This window comes from Bubalus bubalis, chromosome 18 (genome assembly GCF_019923935.1).
Source record: "Bubalus bubalis isolate 160015118507 breed Murrah chromosome 18, NDDB_SH_1, whole genome shotgun sequence".
NCBI classification, from domain to species: domain Eukaryota; kingdom Metazoa; phylum Chordata; class Mammalia; order Artiodactyla; family Bovidae; genus Bubalus; species Bubalus bubalis.
The window spans coordinates 35,031,610-35,050,221 of NC_059174.1; the positions used below are offsets into that span (position 1 = coordinate 35,031,610).

The following is an 18,612-nucleotide window of genomic DNA, read 5'->3' on the forward strand; positions in this document are numbered from 1 at the left end:
CAGCACCTGTGCCTGACAGGATGCCTTTCTACCCGTCCCCCACCACCCCCGCCATTTACCAAACTCCTTTGTATGGAGGGGGTCTCAGCTTGGAATACTGCTTCTTCTCCAGAAAACGTCTCTGAAACACACCCCACCTTCCCACCACCCCACTTCATCCTCGTGTGAGGCACTTTCCTTTCATAGGACTCACTGCAGGGAGAAGTGTGTTGGTGGAGATCTTTAATGTTTCTTGTGTGTGGATCTCACACTGGTAGGACTGTTTCAGTCTCCTCACGTTGGTATCTTCAGTCTTGGCCCCAACACATTTTTTGACTAAAGAACAAATAGGTGCAGCCCCCACACCTGGCCTCTCTCCTCAGGGGTAGGGTCAGGTGCTATGTGGGGAAGATAGGCTACTATAGTCCAACTGAAACCTTAGACTCTGCAAGACTCTGTAGCTAGGATACAATTTCCCTCATACTATTGACTGGTCAAGTAGCCTGCACCATCAGGGTACTCATGGGCAAAAATAATAGGCAAAAAGAAACAGACATTTGACAAGCACAGACATTTCAAAAGAAAACATCTTAAAGAACAGTCTTTTGTACTCTGTGGGAGAAGGCGAGGGTGGGATGATTTGAGAGAATAGCATTGAAACATGTATATTATCATATGTGAAACAGATCTCCAGTCCAGCTTCGATGCATGAAACAGGGTGCTCAGGGCTGGTGCACTGGGATGATCCAGAGGGAGGGGACGGGGAGGGAGGTGGGAGGGGAGTTCAGGATGGGGGACACATGTACACCAGTGGCTGATTCATGTCAATGTATGGCAAAAACCACTACAATATTGTAAAGTAATTAGCCTCCAATTAAAATAAATAAATTAATTTTTAAAAAAGAAAAAGAAAACATTTATTGGGGAAAGGATCAGAATACATGGATCAAAAATTCAAAACTAGCCAAATAAACATATTACAAAAGATAAGGTAGAATATTAGCCATATGAAACAATAAAGTATAAAAAAGAACAAGCAGAGGGGACTTCCCTGGTGGTCCAGTGGTTAAAAATCTGCCTTGCAATGCAGGTAAAGTAGGTTTGACCCCTGGTCAGGGGTCAAACATAAGATCCCACATGCTGCAGGGCAATTGAGCCTGCATGCCACAACTACTGAAGCCCGTGCACTCTACAGACCATGCTTTGCAACAAGAGAAGCCGCTACATGGCAACAAGAGAAAAGCCCCTGAGAGTGGCAACCAAGACCCAGTGCAGCCAAATAATAAATAAATATCTTTTAAAAGAACAAGCAGAAATATAAGGTAGAGAAATATGGCTTCCTAACAAATTACCCCATAAGAGAGTGACTTACAGTGACAATCAACAAAAATATTTATTTGCTTACAAATCCGTAAACTGAGTAAGCTTGTCTCTACTCCACATGGCATCACTTGGGGCTGAAGGATTCATTTTGAAAATGATTCATGGGAATTCCCCCTGGGTCCAGTGGTTAGGACTCCGTGCTTCCACTGCCAGGGGCCCTGGTCAGGAAACTGAGATCCCACAAGCCAAGGGGCATGAACAAAAAAAAAGATGATTCTCTCACATGACCAGTACATTGTTATTGGCTGTAGGCTAAGAGCTCAGGGGGACTGTGGACCAGGAACACTGGGTCCTTCTCATGTGAACCTCTCCCTGGGCAGCTTGACTTCCTCATAGTACAGTGGCTACAGTCCATGAGTGAGTAAGCATCCTAAGAAGCAGGACAGTTCCCTGGGCCTAGGCCTGGATGGGCACAACATCACTTATGCCATATTTTACTGGTCAAGCAGGTACAAAGCCCAGATTCAAGGGGTGGGCAGACATAGAATCCATCTTTGGATGGGAAAAGCATCTAAGAAATACAGGACCATGTATAAAAATTACCACAATAGTATGTCAGACAACACAATAGGTGATCTAATAGCAGAAAATTTTCATTGAGAATGAATCCATAAATTAGAAAGACCAAGTTAAGGAATTCTCCTGAAAGAAGAAAAAGAAAACAAGAGAGATATGAGATAGAAAAAGAAGTTCTAGTATCTGCACAATAGGAATTTCAGAAAAAGAGTAAAATAAAAATGGAGGAAAAGTGCAACATGAATGAACCTCGACAACATTATGTTAACTGTAGGAAGCCAGATACAAAGGTCACGTATTATATGACTCCATTTGTAAGAAACATCCAGAACAGGGAAATACATAGACACAGAGAGCAGATTGGTGGCTGGGGGAATCACAGGATCAGGTGCAACTGCTTAATAGATAGAGGGTTTCCTTTTAGGATGGTCAAAATATTTTGGAACTAGATACAAGTGGTGGTTGTATGACATTGTGAATGTACTAAATGCCACTGAATTATTCACTTTATTTTAATTTTTTTTAACTTTATATTTTATTTATTTGGCTGTACCAGGTCTTAGACACAGCACTTGGGATCTTCGTTGCCATGCGCATGCTTTTAGTTGCAGCACTTGGGATCCAGTTTCCTGACCAGGGATCAAACCTGGCCTCCCTGGGAAGTCCCCTGTAATTTGTTCTTTTTCATTGCTGTGTTCTCTTCCATGGAGTTAATACCACACCATTGATTTCTCTACTGTTGGGTTATTTTCAGTTTGAAATTACTAAAAATAGTGCTTCTCTAAATATGTTTGTTCATGTCTTTCTGTGCACATGTGTGCAGGCCTTTCTGTTGAGTCTTTAGGGGAGAAAAATGGTTAAATCCTTGGGTATATGTGTCTGAATATTCATTAGAAGGACTGATGCTGAAGCTGAAACTCCAATACTTCAGCCACCTGATTCGAAGAGCTGACTCATTGGAAAAGACCCTGATGCTGGGAAAGATTGAAGGCGGGAGAAGGGGATGACAGAGAATGAGATGTTTGGACGGCATCACTGACTCAATGGACATGAGTTTGAGTAAGCTCCAGGAGTTGGTGATGGACAGGGAAGCCTGGTGTGCTACAATCCCTGGGGTTGCAAAGAGTCAGACATGACTGAGCAACTGAACTGAACTGATATGTGTCTTTAATTTTAGTAAATAATGTGAAACAGTTTTTCAAAACAGTTTTTTTTTTTTTTTAAATCAGTTTACACTGCCACCAGCTGGGTATGAGAAAACCTTATGCTGCACATCCTTAATAACACCCTATTGTTCATCTGTTGAATTTTAGTTATCTTTTTCTGTGAGTTTTACTTTGCATTTCTCTAGTGACTAGTATCGGAGAAGGCAATGGCACCCCACTCCAGCACTCTTGCCTGGAAAATCCCATGGATGAAGGAGCCTGGTGGGCTGCAGTCCATGGGGTCGTTAAGAGTCGGACATGACTGAGCGACTTCACTTTCACTTTTCACTTTCATGCATTGGAGAAGGAAATGGCAACCTACTCCAGTGTTCTTGCCTGGAGAATCCCAAGGACAGGGGAGCCTGGTGGGCTTCCGTCTCTAGGGTCGCACAGAGTCGGACACGACTGAAGTGACTTAGCAGCAGCAGCAGCAGCAGTAACTAGTACAGAGAAGGCAATGGCACCCCACTCCAGTACTCTTGCCTGGAAAATCCCATGGGCGGAGGAGCCGGGTAGGCTACAGTCCATGGGGTGGCTAAGAGTCGGACACGACTGAGCGACTTCCCTTTCACTTTTCACTTTCATGCATTGGAGAAGGAAATGGCAACCCACTCCAGTGTTCTTTCCTGGAGAATCCCAGGGACGGGGGAGCCCGGTGGGCTGCCATCTATGGGGTCGCACAGAGTCGGACACGACCGAAGCGACTTAGCAGCAGCAGCAGCAGCAGCAGTGACTAGTAAAGTTGTTTTAATTTTTTTTAACTTTATTTTTTATTTATTTGGCTGTACCAGGTCTTAGACACAGCACTTGGGATCTTCGTTGCCATGCACATGCTTTTAGTTGCAGCACGTGGGATCCAGTTTCCTGACCAGGGATCAAACCTGGCCTCCCTGCTTTCTCTCTTTTCATTTTCTTATTGGCCACTTGGATATCCTCCTTTGTTAAGTTCCTTTGCAAATGTCTTGCCCATTTTTGTACTGGCTTGTCTGCCTCTGGATATATACCTTTTGTCAGTTATACATGTTGAAAACTTCCCCCACTCTGTGACTTGCTTTTTCACTCTTTTTTAATGTTTATTTATTTATTTGGCTGCGCCAGGTCTTATTTGCTGCACAAAGGATCTTTGATGTTCATTGCAGCAGGCAGGATATTTAGTTGCGGCATGCAAAGTCTTAGTTGCAGCATGTGGGATCTAGTTCCCTAGTGATTGAACCCGGGTTCCCTGCACTGGGAGCCCAGAGTTTTACCCACTGGATCACCAGGGAAGTTCCTGAGATGATACTCCTAAGTGGAAGACTCACTCTCCTAGATATCAACTTGTTTTAATAAATAGAACAGAATTCAAAGAGAGACCGACAAGTGTATGGACACAATTTATAACATAGTTGGCACTGCAGACTCTCTGCTAATTTAAATTTCCCGTGGAAGGAACTTAGATCTGGCTCTGGCCCACCCTGTGGACTGGGAGAGGAAAGTGGCCAAAAGATGGAGGGTCTGTAGGAAGCTGAGCAGATGTAGAGCTGAACAGTTTCTTTTCTTTCTTTTAACAACTTGATTCCCACCCCAGCCCATTAAAAAAAAAATCAGTTTAACAAAAATCAGAGTACCTTATGTGAAAAATCTTCCCACGCTTTCTCTCTTGATATTTCCAAACACATTAGTTTATTCTATAAAAGGTATCATCCTTTAAAAAAATTTTTTTTAAAAACCTTTCAGAGAGAGATTGGGAATGTACCCTGTTACACTCCATGATGGGATCAACTTTGAACTTGATTCTTTACCGCTGTTTTGTGGGCTCAGGCTTTTAGCGTAAGAATAAGGTAAGGTTCTTCTGCCTTTCCAGAGAGAGAGACAAAGCTGGAAGCCAGTGGGAACCAAATATACTGGGCAGCTGGGGGTAGAACCTAAGACCCCTCACCAACCAAGAGCCCATCAGACCGAACCCCCTTTCCCCGTGAAGAAAGGACAGTCACACCTGGCTCTGTACTCGAAATGTTTATTCTCAGCATATATATGTTTGTGCCTGGATGACTAGAAGGGAAACTTCGTGAGACTTTGCCACAGTGACCTCTGGGGGACTAGCCAGGTCACTAGAGCCACAGGATGAGGACTGAGAAGGTGGCAGCAGCCACAAGGCCTAAAACGAGTTGTGGGGAGGCTTTTGGGGGCCTCTGGAGGGCCTGGTTGGTTAGCCACTTGTTTCTCACCCGGTGTGTGGCCCGAGGCTTACTCTGAGGCTGAGTCAGGAGGTGGGAATGGCACGACCCGCCCACCTGTCTGTTTGGAAATTCATCCTCCAAAGGACTCTGACCTTTGCTTTCCTCTCTCACCTGAAGATAAAAGTCAGCAGTCAGTGCCTTCCACAGTGCCCCCTCACCCGCTGAAGCCACTGAACCCTCTTTTGTCCAGCCCAGCATACCTGTTCCACCTGACTGAAGACCCGCAGCAGGTTTCCACGAAGGACGCCCTGAAGCTCTTCCTCCCTCCAGCCTCGCCTCAGCAACTCCTCTATGAGTACCGGGTATGTGGACACATCCTCCAGCCCCTCGGGGAACCTGCGTGGCCACCAGCTGGCTAACTGTGGCTCCTCAGCCCCAGTCCTGGCTGAGGGCCCACTGTGGCACCAGCTCCAACCACATATGGGAAGTTAAAGGCCGTGTTCCTCAGGCTACTGAATGCAACTTTGGAAGCTCCTGGAAGACTGGGCTTCGGCAGCACTTACCTGCTGGGCAGATGCTCAGCCCACAGCACATCTGCTGGGCTAGCAGTGGAGCAGGTGCTGGACAGGTCTTGAAAGGGGGTGGGGTTCTTAACAACTGTGATGCCCTGGAGTGGGAATGGGTCAAATGGACCACAGGAAGGACAAGGAGAATCCAGGAACCAGGTCCTGGGAGGGGAAAGATGCCAGGTGGGCTAAAAGACCAGAGTCTGTAATGGAGGATGAAGGATGGAAGGACCATGGATGGGAAACTGAGACTAAGGGACTCCCCACTGTACCCCAGCCAAGACAAACCCCAGGGAAACACTCACCGGCCAGACCCATCGTAACTCCCGCTAATCCCGATGAACTCAGATCCCATGACTGCCCTGATGTGGTCAAAGTGATCTAGAGGATGAGGGTAGTGGTGGGTAGCATGAGGCTGGAGTTAGATCCTGGGACCAGCCCTGATCTGAGGAAGCTCAGCGTGACCAGTTCCCCTGTCCAAGGAAATCCAAGACAGGACAGCTGACCCCATGGAGCTCCTAGCCTGCTGTGAGTTCTGGAGCGGCCTCAGGCTAGACACTGGACCCAGAGTGAACCTCAGGGCCCGAACCCCTTAGGACGTTTTCTTGCCTAAGAGCCACCATGCCTCTGGTTCCTTGAGAGCCTGGTCACAGGGTTCTGCCTGTCCTGTCTAGGGATATGGGAGCAAAAGAGAAACTCAGAAGCAGAGGCAGTTGCCTCCCCCAAAACCCGTTGCACTGGTTGGAGCCCCAGATCTGGGTTCAGGGCAGTGAAGAGCTGTGTCTGCTCCCCTAGACTGTTGGGAGGCCTGCCCAGGGCCCAGGGTGTGCTAGAAAGCTAGAGCTCTCCTGATGGCCCGAGCAGCCACAGGCCAAGCTACAACTGCACGAAGAATTGTAAGTGGGGCTCACCTGCCACGGTGGACACATTAGCAAACAGGTTACACTGCAGCACCCCCATGGACAGCGACACCATCACAATGCCACCATTCTTCTTCTACGTGGATGAACAAAGGAACACTCAGTTGCCCCTTCTGACCTGATGGCCTGCCACCTATGCCCTGGGGGTCCTGATAAGGCAAATGCTGAGTCCTCGCCTGAGGGCTTGGGTGAGGCTTTACCTCTCTTGGCCCCTGGGTGGGAACTGATTTGGCCTTGAGTTTCAGAGATGGGGGAGGGTTAACCAGCCTCAGGTCCAAGGGTGAGTGAGGACTGGACTGGTAGCTTTGCTCAGGGTCAAGGATCTTTGGATGAAGTCCTGGGTTTGAGAGCCAGGGTGGCCACTCACCAGAAGTTGCAGGATGTCATCAGGAATGTTAAGCATGTTGTCACACACAGCTTTGGCAGCCGAGTGGGAGAAGATCACAGGAGCCTTTGACACCTTCAGGGCTTGCTGTGCCAGGGCATGCGACCCATAGGACAAGTCCACCATCATGCCCAGGCGATTCATTTCCTCTATCACCTTCTGCAGGGACAAATGGAGGATTTTTGGGGGGGGGGGTGTTGTAAGGAGGGATGCACGTGTCTGCATACCTGTAGGGGGTGGCTGAGGTAGGGTATTGAAAAGGAGTTCTTACCTCACCAAAGCTTGTCAACCCACTAATGTTGGTGTAGAAGAGCTGAAACTTGGTGGAGCTCTCTGCCCTGAAAGACAGCCAGAGGAGGGCAATCTAGCAGGCCACACCTTGGCCAACAGAGCCTGGACATCCAGACTCTCTGTCCGCGTGTCCCACCTCAGAACAGGGTGAGGATTCAGACCAGCTGCTTTCTGGGAGTGTGAGGGACCTGCTGAGAGTCCAGCCTCCTTCTGTGGACCCCTCTATCCTCACCTCTCTGGCATTTTCCCCACCAAGCATCTACCATTCCACCCCAGGCCAGGCAGTCTGCTCACCAGGGCGTGTTGCAGGTAAAGGTGAGCGTCAGGTAGCGAACTCCCAGCAGATAGAAACTGCGTAGCACAGCCAGGCTGCTGTCAAGTGAGTGACCACCCTCCACGCCAATAAGGCAGGCCAGCTTTTGAGTGCTGTTCAGTCCTAGAAGAAGATGGATCAAGTGGTCAGAGGCCAGGGCCAGAACCACCAGAGTAGCCCCTGACTCCCCTCCCTTCCCCCAGCCCACCTTCAGCTGAAGTCACGAGCTCCAGTTCATTGTAGGAGTCACACATGCGGCGGATGAGGTCAATCTGCTCCAGTGTGAGGCGCACGGCATCCTGGTCCTGAGTCTGGCACGGGGCGTAGGCTGACCAGAACTGGTGGTTGGCCCAGGGGTCCAGAATGAGATTAGGCTGGTCTCAATGCTATAGGCCTGCTACTTACTCTTCCTCAGCCCTCAGGGTACTCACGTGGGTCAGTGGCCCGAGTGCAGCACTGCATGACCCTGTGGTACCCTGATGACTATTCAGCTTGTTGCCAGCAGCCCAGTTGAAATCATAACACATCATTGCTTGCTGTTTGTCCATGGGCTATGTGAATGCCCCAAGGGCAATCCACCATATCCTTTGTGGTTTCAGAGCCCCACCCTCACCAAGGATTTTCCGATCACTTTCTGTGTCTCCACAGAACCTGGGCACCCATACAGCTGGCCTGTCTTGACCTCCAACACCCCTATACTCACTCCCCAGCAGCCACATGATGGCACATAGTGTGTCCTATGTCCATCAGAGGCCTGTCTTCCAAGGTTTCTGTAGCCCCCAGATTCCCCAGAGGCCATTATGTGTGTCCCTCTGGTACCTGTGCACCCACGAAGCCATCCCTGAGCTTGTCTAGGTTGGTCTGGCCGAGTCTGAAATTGCGCAGGTTCACACCTTGTAGCTTGTTCTGGAAATGCCGTTTCAGGAGCAGCGGCAGGTGGTTGTGGCTGGGGTTGTCAGGACAAAGTAAGAAGAGTAGGGGACATGGCCTCCAGATTATGGGCCTACCCTGTCCCACCCCATGTCCCCACCTCACAAAGATGATAGTCCTGAAGAGCCGCTATTAGATAGGGATTTCTACCAGCAACAGCGTAATGAGGAGGAAGGCGCCCTATGGGGGTGGTGGAGGAGAGGGGTGTATCAGGGAGCCTTCTAACTCTTCACGCTCTGGACCTCCTCTCCTGCCCAGGAACGGGTTCAGCGCCCACCAGCCCGCACACCCCCACCTACGCACCCATCCACCAGCCGGAAGTGCCGCATCAGGGCCCGCGCGCGCTCCTGGAGACTCAGGCCTCTAGGGGTGCCTGGAGTTGTTGGGGTGCTGGAGGTGGCCGGCCTGGTCAGGGCGCTAGGGGTTCCCCACGTGGTCTGGGCGCTGGGACCGCCCGGGGTGGTCTGGGTGCTGGTTACCAGCCGCAGCAGCAGCCAGAGCAGGAGCAGCAGACGCAGCAGAGGCCGCTGAGTGAGCACGTGGGGACGCTCGAGGCCTAGGGACAGCATTGCTGCACAGGGCCGAGCAGCCGGGCAGAGGCGGGTCTCGAGAACTAAGAGGAGCGGGCGAGGGGCAGAGGGCGACAGTGGGGTCCCGACCGTCGATGCTGGTGACCCAGCGGCACGGCTTCGTGAGAAGCGGCTGGAGTCAGGACGCTAGGCAGATTAGCTCGGGGATCCGCAATGCCGCCGCTCAGCGTTGCCGGCAGGGGGCGGTAGGCCCTTCCCTCCCATCTAGGGTCGCGCCCCAATAGGCCAGGCCAGCCTTTGCCCCGAGCGCCCTCAAGCGGCGCACCGCGGGTTACCTCTGTCCCTGCTTCCTGCCCTGCACCCACCCCTCCCAAGCGCCAGGGGCCTACTGATTCGGGGAGGAGGCCAGGGGGTGACTAGGAGGGGCCCAGGAATCTTCCCAGTTTCACCTCTAGGCAGACAGGTCGCAAGCCCATGTAGGGTTTTAGCTGCAGGGATATGCCTGCACTCCAACTGGTTAAATATTCCATGAAATTCTGGGAAGAATTAAAATTTAAAAGAGTGAATTAGATCTGTATGTTTTGATTGGCAGAAGAAAAAGATCCCCTATATATTTTTAACAAAAATTAAATTTGTATAATATTTATGGGAGACCATTTTGTTTTAGTGCCTGCTCGTTCACTAAGTTGTGTCCGACTTTTCTGTCACCCCATGGACTGTAGGCTGCCAGGCCCCTCTGTGCGTGGGATTTCCCAGGCAAGAACACTGGAGTGGGTTGACATTTCCTTCTCCAGGGGATCTTCCCCAGGGATCAAACCCACATCTCTTGCATCTTCTGCATTGGCAGGTGGATTCTTTACCACATCTCTTATTAAAATTTACTTCTGGGGACTTCTTGGTGGTCCAGTGGTTAAGACTGTGTGCTCCTAATGCGGGGGACATGGGTTCGTTTTATAGGGTGTGCCTCCACCCAGAAAACAAAAATCCTCCCCCAAATTTACTTCTGTACCTATGTTGACATCAGTTCAGTTCAGTTCAGTTGCTCAGTCGTGTCCGACTCTTTGCGACCCCATGAATCGCAGCACGCCAGGCCTCCCTGTCCATCACCAACTCCCGGAGTTCACCCAGACCCACATCCATCGAGTCAGTGATGCCATCCAGCCATCTCATCCTCTGTCGTGCCCTTCTCCTCCTGCCCCCTATCCCTCCCAGCATCAGAGTCTTTTCCAGTGAGTCAACTCTTTGCATGAGGTGGCCAAAGTACTGGAGTCTCAGCTGTAGCATCATTCCTTCCAAAGAAATCCTAGGGCTGATCTCCTTCAGAATGGACTGGTTGGATCTCCTTGCAGTCCAAGGGACTCTCAGGAGTCTTCTCCAACACCACAGTTCAAAAGCGTCAATTCTTCGGCGCTCAGCCTTCTTCACAGTCCAACTCTCACATCCATACATGACCACAGAAAAAACCATAGCCTTGACTAGACGAACCTTTGTTGGCAAAGGAATGTCTCTGCTTTTTAATATGCTATCTAGGTTGATCATAACTTTCCTTCCAAGAAGTAAGCATCTTTTAATCTCATGGCTGCAGTCACCATCTGCAGTGATTTTGGAGCCCAAAAAAATAAAGTCTGACACTGTTTCCCCATCTATTTCCCATGAAGTGATGGGACTGGATGCCATGATCTTAGTTTTTTGAATGTTGAGCTTTAAGCCAACTTTTTCACTCTCCTCTTTGACTTTCATCAAGAGGCTCTTTAGTTCTTCTTTACTTTCTGCCATAAGGGTGGTGTCATCTGCATATCTGAGGTTATTGATATTTCTCCCGGCAATCTTGATTCCAGCTTGTGTTTCTTTACACATACACAAAAAAAGACTCTAGAGGAATATACATGCTAAACTTTAGTTAATAATAGCCATCTTGGGAAGAGGGGGCTTCCCTGGTGGCGCAGAGGTTAAAGCATCTGCTTGCAATGTGGGAGACCTGGGTTCGATCTCTGGGTTGGGAAGATCCCCTGGAGAAGGAAATGGCAACCCACTCCAGTATTCTTGCCTGGAGAATCCAATGGACGGAGGAGCTTGGTGGGCTGCGGTCCACGGGTCGCAGAGTCGGACACGACTGAGCGACTTCACTTTAACTTTCACTTATGTGTGTTAGTCGCTCAATCATGTCCGACTCTTTGTGACCCTATGGACTGTGGCCTGCCAGGCTTCTCTGTCCTTGGAGTTCTCCAGGCAAGAATACTGTGGTGGATTGCATTTCCTTCTCCAGAGGAACTTCCCAACCCAGGGATTGAACCCTGGTCTCCTGCATCAAAGGCAGATTCTTTACCGTTTGAGCTACAGGGTAGTCCTAACCGTTTTAGGAAGGGGGTTACCTACTCCCTGGTCAATTTATGTCTCATCTTTTTTTGTATTTTTTTCTTTAGCTTATTTGGCTGCACAGGGTCTGAGTTGCACAAAGGGGGACCTTCTAGTTGAGGCATGTGAACTCTTAGTTTCTGCATGTGGGATCTAGTTGCCTGACCAGGGATTGAACCCGGGCCCCCCACATTGGGAATGCAGAGTCTTAGCCACTGGACCACCAGGGAAGTCCCTAGCACATTATCATTTATGGACTGGGGGAAGATGTAGTGGCTAAGTAGACTGAATGTCTTAGAAAGCCCCTGAGGAGCAGGGGGAGGGGTGGGCCCACCTCCAGAGCTGTCCAGCCATTAGAGGTCTGTGGCCCATTAAGTAGCCTGACATTCTGGCTCTGTCCAAATAGGAACAAAGATCATTTGTGATCCAAGCAGGTTCTCTTCTTGGGAATCTGAGCCAGAATTCCCTAAAAGATCTCCAGGTGGTAGACGATGGGTCAGGATTGAGGTGAGCTACTCAGAGGGAATGAGTAAAGTCTGCCTTCCTGCAGCCAGAGCCTCCCACTCTCTTCTGGTGCTGAGCCAACCCCCCTGGGATTCCTCAGGCCTCTGCCAACAGGTCTGCCTTGAGTACCTGGTGTCTGAACTGCAGGGTCCCCCACCAAACCCCAGTGTTGGGGCCTGTACCACAGGCTCCACTACAGACAAGGACAGCTCATGCTGATTCCATTTTTGAAACATTTATTTTTGGGAAATGTTTGTGCTTGCATGAGAGGAAACTTTGTGGATGTCTGCATCTGCCAAAGTGACATCTGGCAGGATTAATGGATCACCAGAGCCAAAGAATGAGGACCAGGAAGGCAGCAATAACTATGAGGCCTGGGGCTGTGTTGGGGGAAGATTTTGAGAATGACCGCATAGTTGACAAAACAGGATTCCCATGCCTTGGAGTTCTGGTTAGTTTCTGGTCTTGAGCCAGATTCTCTCTCTGCTGCAGATGCGAGAGGACGGAGCGGCAGGAGCTCCCCAGCTGCTCATCTGGGAACTCATCTTCCAAGGGACTCTGTCCCTTGTTTTCCTCCCGAACCTGGAGGCGTCAGTCAGTGGGCAGCAGCTCCCACAGCACCCGCCCCAATACACATGCTCAGAGCTCCTCTGCAGCCCAGCCCAGCATACCTGCTCCACCCGACTGAAGACCCGCAGCAGGTTTCCTCGAAGGACACCCCAGAGCTCTTCCTCACTCCAGCCACGCCTCAGCAACTCTTCTATGAGTACTGGGTATGTGGACACGTCTTCCAGACCCTGTGGGAACCTGTGTGGCCACCAGCCAGCCAGCCAGCTATTGGGCCTCAGACCTGCCCCCTGGTCCTGAGTCAGAACCAGTTTCCTGTGTGTGCAGGGTCCACTGAACCCCAGCCCTGGTCAAATATGGGAAATGGAGACTTGGAGAGAGTAAATGATTCAAGCCTGCTCTTCATCCTTCAGAAGAAGGGCCCTAAAGCTCCTTTAATATTCATCAAAATTCTTTGAATTGAACTATTAAGATCTATGCCTTTCACTGAACGCAAACTTTTCCTTCTGTTTATAAAAAGAAGAAAAGCTTTTGAAGAACTAGGTTGACCCCCTTGCATGCACAGACCCAACTTCAGGCAGAGAAGATGGTTAGCCCACCCCAGACCCTGCTAAGAGTCTGCTCAGAGGCCATGGGTCTACTGACACTGGCTGGGTACACATGCTGGGCAGATGAGGTCTGTCTGGTTGGGTTAGCCAAATATGATGATCTAGAGTAGGGCCAATGGGTTGCAGATAGACAGGAGAGCCCAGCAAACAGACCCTGGGAGAGGGGAGATACCAGTGGGGCCAGCAGACCTGAGGCTGTGGTCAAGGCCATGAGGACCATAGTATGGTGAGCACCGTGGCTATGAAAGCCCCCCGTGACACATCCAGCCCAAGACAAGCCCACATGGATGCACTCACCGGCCAGCCCCATCATAATCTCCTCCAATTCCGATGAACTTGGATCCAATGATGGCCCTGATGTGGTCAAAGTGATCTGAAGGATGGAAAGTCAGCAGTGTGGGACTTCTAGGGTCAGGGGGAGGTGGTGAGGACTGAACTCTGTTGATTCCCCTTATTGCAGCCTTAGGCCAGACAGGCCAGTTCCTTCATGGCCTGGCACCCAGATCACCGAGTAGAGAGCCCTGAGGTTTGGTCTGAAGTGATCCCGGCTGGCTCCAGACTGGACTTCAGATTTGGAGTGGACCTCAGAGCCACCCATTTGGGCCAAGATTCACTCTGCCTCTCATTTCCCTTGAGAACCTGTGACGTAGCCTCTCCATGGGTGGTGAGAAAGGAACAAGGAAACAACTGACAGAGACCCCAGGGACCTATGGAGCTGCCCAATCCCTTGACCAGAAGCACAGGCAACATGCTTTGGAGCTCCTGCAGAGGTACAGATGGGCAGCACCTGGACTCTGTGTCTGACTGCTTCCCGGATACCCATCAGCATCCATTTCAATTCCGTGGCTCCAGTTCCACATGGCACCAAGAACTGTGTACTATTCATTATTGGGCTTGGGGGAGCAGTGCCTCTTGCCAACAGTGGGTCAAACCCCTGGGGCCCTTCTGAGGTCCTCCTCAAATTTGTGCCCTGCTTCAGGTCCAAATCAGAACTGTTCAGAGAGCCCAGGGTGAGGCTTACCTGCCACAGTAGACACGTTGGCTAGCGGGTTGCACTGTAACACCCCCACGGATAAGGACACCATCACAATGCCACCGTTGTTCTTCTGCAGGGTTGGACAATGGACATTTGACTTGGCCCCTGGCACAACCACCTGCCTCTTCACTCTCTCAGCCCTCTGAGGAAGGTGTTCAGTCCTGGCTTTGAGATCAGAGACGTCTCCTCTCTGGGTTTGTGTGAATGGGGGAGCCTCAGCTCTGGGTCTGGGTGGTGTCTTGGCACTTGGTTTGGGGGTTTGGAGGAGTATTTTTATTTATTCTTTTAGCTGCACCATGTCTTAGTTGTGGCACGTGGGAGCCTCCATCTTACTTGTCGCATGCGGGATCTCCTATTGGGGCAGGCAGGGTCTTTAGTTGCAACATGTGAGCTATCAGTTGCAGTGGGTGGGATCTATCGACCAGGGATGGAACCCGGATCCCCTACATTGGGAGCACGGAGTCTTAGCCACTGGACCACCAGGGAGGTTCTCAAGGAATGTTTACCACCTAGAACCCCCACGTAGAGTTCAAGAGTTCATGGGCTGTGGTTCGTGTGTTTTTGGGGTAGAAGATCTTTAACCTAGGGTTTGAGGAAATTGAGGGAGCAGAAGCTCAGGTTCAGGGGCTCCTGGTTTGAATGTCTTGCTTTAGGTTTGCAGGCAAGGGCAGTCTCTCACCAAAAGCTGTAGGATGTCATCAGGAACATTCCGGGTGCTCTCGCACACAGCCCGGGCAGCCGAGTGGGAGAAGATCACAGGTGCCTGCGACACTTCTAGGGCTCGCCGTGCCACGGCGTCTGAGACATGGGACAAGTCCACCATCATGCCCAGACGGTTCATTTCTGCCACCACCTTCTGCAGGGATGGGTTGGGGAGAGGGTGTCAGGGCTGCATTTGTCTTAGGTGCGTTTATCTGGAGGGACCAGGTGGGGCTGTGCATTCACATGAGGCAGGGTATGGAGCCAGGGTCCTCACCTCACCGAAGCTGGTCAGCCCTCTGACATCGCTGTAGAAGGGGTGGATGCCCTTAGCTGAGCTCTCTGCCCTGCAGGGTGGCCAGGAGGCAGTCTGACTGGTGGTCATGACTCAGCTACAAGAAGCTAGACAGAGGTTCCGTCAAGCCCTCTACACCTGCAACTCCCTGGAGCAAGAGGAGGGACCCAAGCAGGGCTGTGTGTGGCAGTACGAGGGCTCTTCTGGGGATCCAGTCTTGCTTTGTAGACCTCCCCACTCCAGGTTCGGGGCCAAGTCCCAGGGGTGAATCTTGATGTGGACCCCAGCATGATCTTGGGCAGATCCCTGCCTCACTGGGCCCATACCATCTGTACCAAGCTCACCAGGGTGTGTTGCAGGTGTGCGTGAGTGTCAGGTAGCGCACACCCAGCACATAGAAGGTACGCAAGACGGAGAGGCTGCTGTCCAGTGAGTGGCCACCCTCCACACCAATGAGGCAAGCCAACTTCTGGGTACCATTCAGAGCTGGGGGCAGGTTAGGGTTAGGGTTGTCATTGTCAGAGACATGGGTAGCTTAAGCCCCTGACACCCACCACCACCCATCCGTCTACCTTTAACTGAGGTCACAAGCTCTAGCTCAGAATAGGAGGCACACATGCGGTGGATGAGATCAATCTGCTCTAGGGTGAGGCGCACAGCATCCCGTTCCTGGGTCTGGCATGGGACGTAGGCTGACCAGAACTGAGGGAAGGCCAGGGGATGGTTTGGGTAGGGGTTCCTTTAGAACTTCTTGGGCTTCTCACCGCCTCCACAGCTGGTGCAGCACTGCCTGTGCCCAGTGTCACATGTGATGCATGGCTTGTTCTGTGGTACTTGGATGCCCATTATGTTGACTCACTGTGACCCCTGTTAGCCCCCAGCATCCTTGTCATGGCACTTTCTAGGTTGCTGTGGTAACTGAGTTCCGATGTGACTAACCCGTGGTCTCTGAGGCCCCCAAACTCCCCCACATTCCCCCAGAGCCATGGTGGCATCTTGTGTGTCCCCTTGGTACCTGGGCACCCACAAGACCGTCTTTAAGCCTATCCAAGCTGGTCTGGCCGTGGCTGAAATTGCGCAGATTAACATCCTGTAGGCTCTTGCGGTTAAACTGCCTCAGGACCAGGGGCATGTCGTTGTGGCTGGAGGGAGGTCAAGGCAAATGGGTGGGCTCCTTCGGGCTCAGGCCAGCCAGGAAACTCCCCCACCTCACACTGCCACATAGACTAGCTGAGGCCTGGGCTGAGGGGGTTCCCACCAGAGACGGTGACAGAAGAGGAGAAGGGCACCCAAAGATGATGGAGAGGACACCCAGGGGTGGTGTGAGGGAGCCGCCCCACTAGCTCTGCATGCTCTGGACTTCCTCCCCTGCCCAGGGCCGGGCTAGGCCCCCACCAGCCCCCACGCACCCATCCACAAGTGGGAAGTCCCGCATCAGGGCCCGTGCACGCTCCCCCAGACTCAGTGTGCTGGAGGTGTCCAGACTGGTCAGGGCAATAGGGGCAGCCGGTGCTGTTTGGGCGTGGGTTACCAGCCGCAACAGCAGCCACAGCAGGAGCAGCAGAGGCCGCTGGGTGAGCATGTGGGGATGCTCGAGGCCCCCACTCGGCATGCTGCACAGGGCCAGGCAGGTGGGCAGAGGCAGGTCTGAGAGCGGTGCGGGTGCTGGGGTTCTGCCAGTCGACACAGATCACGTAGTTGCGCAGCCTCTGGGAGAGGGGCATGGACAGAGGGGACACAGAGTCACAGGACCCTGTGACCCCTGTGCAGAGAGCCATAATCCGCAAAGCCCAGGTGCCATGGAGGCCCGAACTACCCTCCTGCCCTCTGCTAAGAGGCGGCTCTTGTGGGCTAACCTGGCCTCCACCTTGAGCCCATTCCCCTCCCATCTTGGGTTCCCTCCGCCCCCGCCCCTCTCCCGACCCCTGTATTCTGAGGGGGCCGCCCTAAATTGCTCTCCCCCGGCCTCTAACCTTGCTGTCCAAGAGAGAGTCCAGGGCGCTTCTGTCAGAGAGTGGCCGTCAGCCCCAGGCAGCCCTTCCCAGGAGCACAGCTTGTCCCCATCTGTCTGCAGCCTGCCCCGCCCACCCCAGGGCTGCGTGCCAGTGTCTCTGTGTCCCCATTGATCTGGGCTCCCAGTTTCCATGTGCTGGGCCATGAGGGGTGGGTGTGAGGGAAGAGATAGTTTTTAGAAATGGAGGGTTAAACTTGGGGGTTCTAGATTCAGAAACGGCCCCTCTGCCCCCGACCTTCTGTCTCCCCCTACTTGACTCCCCAGCGTGCATGACCATTCTCAGGGGACTTCAGCCAGCAACTGGGAATTGTCAGGGGCACCCCTCCCCCATTCCCCCCAGTCACCCTCTGGAAAGAGCGCCTTCAGGTGTTGCTGCACTTCTCCAGGGCCTCACTTGAGGAACTTTGGTGATGTGAACTGAACAACCATCTGGGAAAAGTTAAGGAACCTTTTACTCAACAGAGCAAGAACCCAGTTGGTAGGCTATTGAGTGGAAGGAGTTGAAGTCATTTCCATGGCAGGAGATTCCCCACCCCAGGAAGCTTCCTCCCAGAGTTGTGGGCTGACCTGCTGGCCAGGATCCTTCCTACCTCAGTGTGGAATGCCTGGCATCTGGGTTCTGCTGCTACAGTCGTTGTATCTCATGGCCCTTGTGGCTCTAGCTCTCCCAGAAACCTCAAGGTCTAAGTTCCTGTGCTTGCTCTGAGGCCCCACCCCATTCCTCATTTCTAGTTTCAGGCCCTCACCCTAGCTGACTCCTCTAGGAACAGCCCCCTCCCACCACCACCACACACATACACTGGGGATGTGCCTTCTCACAGAAGCTCAGCCACTGAGATGCTTTTGGAACCTTGCCCAAACTCCTTCATCTCCAGCCTCTCAAGTTTCTGCTCTGATCCTTGGCACCCCATGGAGCTGTTTGGCCTTTGGAACCTTTCCCAGGTGGCAGGAGTGACTATCTCAGGGGTAAGGACCTAAGTCTGAGTGCTGGAGACCCTAGAAATCTCTCTAAAAATGAAATGAGTAAAACTCTTCCAGCAGAACTAGAGGTCCTGGGCTACCTGGGAGGGGAAGAATCCCTGCTTGTGTATATTTCAAGGCTCATGTATATTGCATTTGACATTGCCCAGTGCCTACAGGCCAGAAGGAAGGGCACACTGGTAGTGCTGGAGGTAGTGTTGGAGGTGAGTCTGCTCCCTGCTCACTGCAGCTGGAGGGTTCTCTAGGCAGCCTGCCTGCAGAGCGTGTGTCCCCTAGGGCTCTGCTGCTGAGAACAGCAGGGTGTATCCCTGCCCTGGGCACCCAAACTCAGACCTGGCTCCTTTCCCTCCCCTTGCTGGTCAGCAGCCCCCACAGT

General features: G+C 51.9%; 2 protein-coding genes across 3 annotated transcripts; both read right to left on the reverse strand.

The window, feature by feature from the left end:
• Window positions 1-5,063: 5,063 nt before the first annotated feature.
• On the reverse strand, window positions 5,064-9,918 carry DPEP3 (dipeptidase 3). The gene is made up of 10 exons (XM_025268911.2): window positions 8,951-9,918; window positions 8,537-8,663; window positions 7,926-8,055; window positions 7,699-7,840; window positions 7,385-7,451; window positions 7,096-7,272; window positions 6,720-6,804; window positions 6,114-6,189; window positions 5,503-5,638; window positions 5,064-5,413 (listed from the first exon to the last, which is right to left on the reverse strand). Exons 1-10 carry the CDS (start codon window positions 9,214-9,216, stop codon window positions 5,174-5,176), a joined length of 1,446 nt encoding a protein of 481 aa, XP_025124696.2. The 5' UTR covers window positions 9,217-9,918; the 3' UTR covers window positions 5,064-5,173.
• A 2,337-nt stretch (window positions 9,919-12,255) lies between these two features.
• LOC102393834 (dipeptidase 2) lies at window positions 12,256-18,386 on the reverse strand. Of its 2 annotated transcripts, none has more exons than XM_025268914.2 (13): window positions 17,846-18,386; window positions 17,600-17,684; window positions 17,215-17,245; window positions 16,651-16,950; window positions 16,257-16,383; window positions 15,814-15,943; window positions 15,586-15,727; window positions 15,224-15,293; window positions 14,927-15,103; window positions 14,233-14,317; window positions 13,509-13,584; window positions 12,708-12,843; window positions 12,256-12,618 (listed from the first exon to the last, which is right to left on the reverse strand). In XM_025268914.2, the coding sequence occupies exons 4-13, from the start codon at window positions 16,851-16,853 to the stop codon at window positions 12,361-12,363; spliced, it is 1,404 nt and encodes a 467-aa protein (XP_025124699.2). In that variant the 5' UTR covers window positions 16,854-16,950; window positions 17,215-17,245; window positions 17,600-17,684; window positions 17,846-18,386; the 3' UTR covers window positions 12,256-12,360. The 2 variants fall into 2 exon arrangements, with proteins under 2 accessions (XP_025124699.2, XP_025124698.2); XM_025268913.2 differs by having other exon boundaries at window positions 17,215-17,390; window positions 17,846-18,385.
• Between the last annotated feature and the right edge of the window lie 226 nt (window positions 18,387-18,612).

What these genes read in the sequence shown, in the direction of transcription:
- DPEP3 (XM_025268911.2), bottom strand. Translation starts at nt 9,216, where the DNA reads ATGCTGTCCCTAGGCCTCGAGCGTCCCCACGTGCTCACTCAGCGGCCT. An exon ending in GCTCGTGACTTCAGCTGAAG is followed by an intron (nt 7,841 to 7,925) that starts GTGGGCTGGGGG and finishes ATCTTCTTCTAG; the next exon opens with GACTGAACAGCACTCAAAAG. An exon ending in GGTTGACAAGCTTTGGTGAG is followed by an intron (nt 7,273 to 7,384) that starts GTAAGAACTCCT and finishes TTGTCCCTGCAG; the next exon opens with AAGGTGATAGAGGAAATGAA.
- LOC102393834 (XM_025268914.2), bottom strand. Translation starts at nt 16,853, where the DNA reads ATGCCGAGTGGGGGCCTCGAGCATCCCCACATGCTCACCCAGCGGCCT. An exon ending in ACGGTCTTGTGGGTGCCCAG is followed by an intron (nt 15,944 to 16,256) that starts GTACCAAGGGGA and finishes GCCTTCCCTCAG; the next exon opens with TTCTGGTCAGCCTACGTCCC. An exon ending in CAACGTGTCTACTGTGGCAG is followed by an intron (nt 13,585 to 14,232) that starts GTAAGCCTCACC and finishes TCCATCCTTCAG; the next exon opens with ATCACTTTGACCACATCAGG.